This window comes from Corylus avellana, chromosome ca6, assembly GCF_901000735.1.
Source record: "Corylus avellana chromosome ca6, CavTom2PMs-1.0".
In the NCBI taxonomy this organism is placed as follows: domain Eukaryota; kingdom Viridiplantae; phylum Streptophyta; class Magnoliopsida; order Fagales; family Betulaceae; genus Corylus; species Corylus avellana.
This window is the reverse complement of record NC_081546.1, coordinates 20,413,803-20,418,105: the sequence shown is the minus strand read 5'-3', so window position 1 is coordinate 20,418,105 and position 4,303 is coordinate 20,413,803. Positions and strand designations below refer to the sequence as shown.

General features: G+C 40.4%; 1 protein-coding gene and 1 pseudogene across 1 annotated transcript; one reads left to right on the top strand and one right to left on the bottom strand.

The window, feature by feature from the left end:
• Positions 1–4,303, top strand: part of LOC132184382 (uncharacterized) — a 105,572-nt pseudogene that overhangs the window by 64,004 nt on the left and 37,265 nt on the right.
• LOC132185326 (class V chitinase-like) lies at positions 2,051–4,055 on the bottom strand. The gene is made up of 3 exons (XM_059599115.1): positions 3,979–4,055; positions 3,374–3,900; positions 2,051–2,280 (listed from the first exon to the last, which is right to left on the bottom strand). The coding sequence occupies exons 1-3, from the start codon at positions 4,053–4,055 to the stop codon at positions 2,051–2,053; spliced, it is 834 nt and encodes a 277-aa protein (XP_059455098.1).

Here is a 4,303-nt window from a genome sequence, read left to right as displayed (position 1 = left end):
GGAAATTCGGGTGTTTATTGATGGATGGGTTCTTTTGTTTTACGGTGGCGGTGAAGTTGGAGAAGTAGTACTGCTGACTAGTGGAGGAGAAGGATAGCTCGTAGGTTGAAGAGTTAATGCCGGCAAAAGCACAAAAAAGGTGAGCAAAGAGCTTTGAGTTTATGTCATAAACGGGGAATCGTGTGGCAAAATACCATTACTCGGCTTTCACCCATGTTTGTGCTTCTGAAGGGTGAAATGTTAGAGATAGGAAAATATGAAAGATGACGATAGAAATTTTGGAGAGCATTGAAGAAATGATATATTGATGCTGATGATTAGGTGTATGTACTTAGGGAAGGAAGCAGATGATCATCATCAACATGCATGCATGAAACGATTGAATGAGTCCAAATGCATGCATGATTGAATGAGTCCAAATATATAATAAGTGTAATAATGTCAGGGTGCCATCGGTTGATAAGCCCAGTTATAAGCAGTTGAATGTAATATTGCCAAGGCGCCATCGGTTGATAAATCCACACCCATTCCATAAAAACGCCTTCGGCCATACAAAAGTTAATTGTTCCACATTGTTTATGTACATATAGTGTCTGTATTATTAGTCTATATAAATAAGCCCCTTTTATACATTATTTTGTGTGATTCAATATACAATCTTATTCTCAACAAGGTACATTGTTTGGAGGTTAAATGTTGGGTTAGATCCAAATTCAATGCAGGTGTCCATGATTCTTTTGTTAATTGGTCTTTAGCTGAGTTTTGATTTTGATTTTTTTTTTTTTTTTTAGACCCTCTTGTTTTGAAGAAGTGTTTTTTTTTTTTTTTTTTTTGAGTTTCTTTAATAAATTTTTATTTATCCAAAAAGGGGGAAAAAAAAAAAGGTAAAGAAATCGTTCCTAATTACTATACCGAATTGTAACCTGGGTATTTTTTAAGTAAATGATTGACTACTAGGAAAAAAAAAATGTAAATAATTGATACCTTATTTTGATTTGTCATGTTGACCGAAGGAAATACTCCAACCACATACAGCCAGAAAGTGGTACGAGGTCTCTTTCTTTTGGGGCTTTTTATTATTATTTTTTATTTAGTTAATTAATTAATGATTGACCCATTATTTGGATTGCATCAAGTTGACTGAAGGAAGAGTAAACCTCCTATGTGGATGGGCTGCAAAACACCACTTTTGCAGCCCCCAATAAGATAAGAGGTTGACACCTCACTAAAAGCACAAAAAATTCACAAAACTAACCTACAACTTAAAACACTAGATTTTAAGGGTTTCATCTTCTTCCTTTTCCTTACCCATCTGCCGACAAGTCACATTTCTTCTTCCTTATCCTCCATTTCTTCTTTCTTATCCTTCTTCCTTATCCTCCATTTCTTCTTCATTTAACAGAGAAAGATAGAGAAAAGAGAGATGCTGTGAGAGAGAGAAAGACCCAGCCAAAGAGATGTTGTTGTGACCCAGCCATGGGTCACGGCTGGCCAGAACCAGCCACCCAGGCAGCTGGGTCTGCTGAAACGCCACTGTGACCCACGACTGGGTCACGGCAGGTGGCTTTCGTCTCTGGTGAGTCCCTTTAGGGTGATAAAATCGCTAAAGGGTTAACTTTCTCTTCTAGGTTTTAGTTTTGAATCTAAAAATAAGTTTTGAGGAATTAGAATCTAATTTTGAGGCTGAATTTGGCAGTAAAATGGGCTAGAGATGGTTGTTTTCTGCTGAAGATTGGCCGGAGATGGTGACCCAGCCGTGGGTCTGGTTGGGTCTGCCGTGACCCTGCCATGGGTCATGCTTGGTTTTGTTGGCTGGCGCCAGTGGTTTGATTGTTGGTTTTGTTGGCGTTGGGTCTATTTTTTTGGGTTGGCTGTTATCTAGTGTTTTGATAATACAACATATTCCTGGCCTTACAATACACCATATTTGATAATTGGCCTTATTGTACACAATACAAGCTTCTTAACACAATGGACATGTATCTTAATTAAGAGGCCTTATTGTTGATAATACTTATGTTACAAATACACGCGGGTCTAATTATTGGCCTTATTGTTGGTAATTTTCACACCGAGCCGGTGCTGGTGCCGGACAAGTGTTGGTGCAGATGAAAGTGTGTTTGTTGGTGTTTGTGCCGGTGATGGCGCTGGTGACGGTGCCGGTGACTGTGCCGACGCCGGAGGCAGTGGAGGTGGCTGTGGCTGTGGCTGTGCCGGTGCTGGTGCTGGTGCCAGTGGCAGTATCCCGCTCAGGTCCAGGAATTGGCCATGCGCCAGAAGCTGCAATAGCAATAAGAATTAGAAGTTACAAGTTAGAATGATCAATGAAGACTTACAAATTCAAATTGGAAGAGTTTGAGTTCAATAAGGATGAGGTAAAAGTAATACCCTTGATTTACACCATCAAATTACATGTTGACATGTACGGAAACATTTAACAAATAGCAAATATACTCTAGCACACCTAAAAATATCTTAGAACACTTACTGCCACACTATAAACAGGTTAGAACGGGTGGGGATGAGCTACCCATCGCAAAGTCATTAGGGTGATTCGACCACCCTCGGTCAGGAGACCTTTGGAGGTGATTGAGCTAACTGTATTGAGCTAACAATAAATCTAGATTTTCTAGATTTGTTCCTCTAACATTTCCGCTAAAGCTAAAACGGCTTGAAGTATGCAATGCGTTTTAGCTTGAAGTTCACAATATAAAAGCTTAAACTGATAAAAAGAGGTAAATTTAATCACTTAATCATTAGTTTAACAATTCCCTTCACATGTGGGTTCAAACTCCCTTTTAATAGGTGAGACCCAACATGTGTAATATTTAATTTAAATGGAGGGTTAATTGAAGGGAGTTAAGGTTCGACCCCAAGACCTTTTGGCTCTAATACCATGTAAGATTTTAGAAGAAGAATGAATTCTTTTATTTCACTATATATCTTCTGCTTACAAATAGTCTATTATATAGACTGGAGAAGAGGGAGCACATTCCTTGAATCAAGACCCAAATTATGCATAGTCAGCTTTGACTTCTGAGATTTACTACACAATAAATCCAGATTCTCTAGATTTGTTCCTTTAACAACCATAAATAGGTTAGAATAAGTGGGGATGAGCTACCCGGTCCAAAGTCATTAGAGTGATTCGACCACCCTCGGTTAGGAGACCTTTGGAGGTGATTGAGGTAACTTTGCATCACAGACACATATATACCTTACAAGTAATTAGAATTACACGTACATATATAACAAATGAGAATATGGACGATGCATGCACATTTCAAAACAGAGACACGTGTATGTGAAAAAAAAAAAAAACCCTCATATAAATTGTAGATGCATGATTTAGGAAAGATATAAACATACTAACCTGCTCCTGAAAGAGTCCTATCTCTGTCGCCGCCCACATGCCATGCATAGTAGCCGAGCAACGTTTTATCCCTAGCATATGTTACCTTAGCAGTGATACTCTTGATACCATTATAACCAATCCAAGTTTTCTCAGCACTGAAATAGTCTAAAACATAGTCGGCACTGTATTTCTCATTGCCTTCAGGGTGTGTCTCTATGAAATACTTGATTTGGTTATAGAGTATGGTCCCATTTATGGGATCAATATATACTCCAGCAGCATGTCCATCAGCCGGTCCATTAGCCGGGGCAAATATTTCAGTCTTTGTAGCATCTACTAGAAGCCACGCAGCGCCATAAAATGGAAGGCCGAGGACTATTTGTTGGGCGGCCACCGGTGCCTGAATCCAAGCTTCGACTCCGAGATCCCCATAAAGCGGGATTATGGTGTCATTTCCTCCGTACAATGTAGCAAAAGGTCCAGTAGCATTCCTTGAGAGAGCGGGGTCATAGAAGTCATACGCCACTAGGTTGATCCAGTCCAAGCTCCCAGCAATAGCATCAACGGGATAGAGGAAGGTCAGCTATGTTGGCCTGAAATAGACCGCTGCGACTAGAAGCAACCGGCCATTTCCTGTCAAGTCAGACTCGTGTTTCACGGCTGCACTCCACTCAGTGAGGAGAGAGCCAAGTTTGGTCATGTCTTCCGCCGTTGAGGGGTACAGCCAGTGGAGGCTAAGGCCATGGAAGTCGTTAGACCTTGCTAGCTTTATTGAGGAAATTATGAATGATTCACGGGTATTGGGGTTGCCAGCCATTGAAGCAAAGGTGGAAGTGCTAGAGACTCCACCGATGGATAAAAGGGTTCTGACATTTCGGTTTCTTTGTTGCACGGTTAGGGTGAAGGTTGAGAACTGCACCCTATATGCTTCAGGAAAGGTGACTTCAT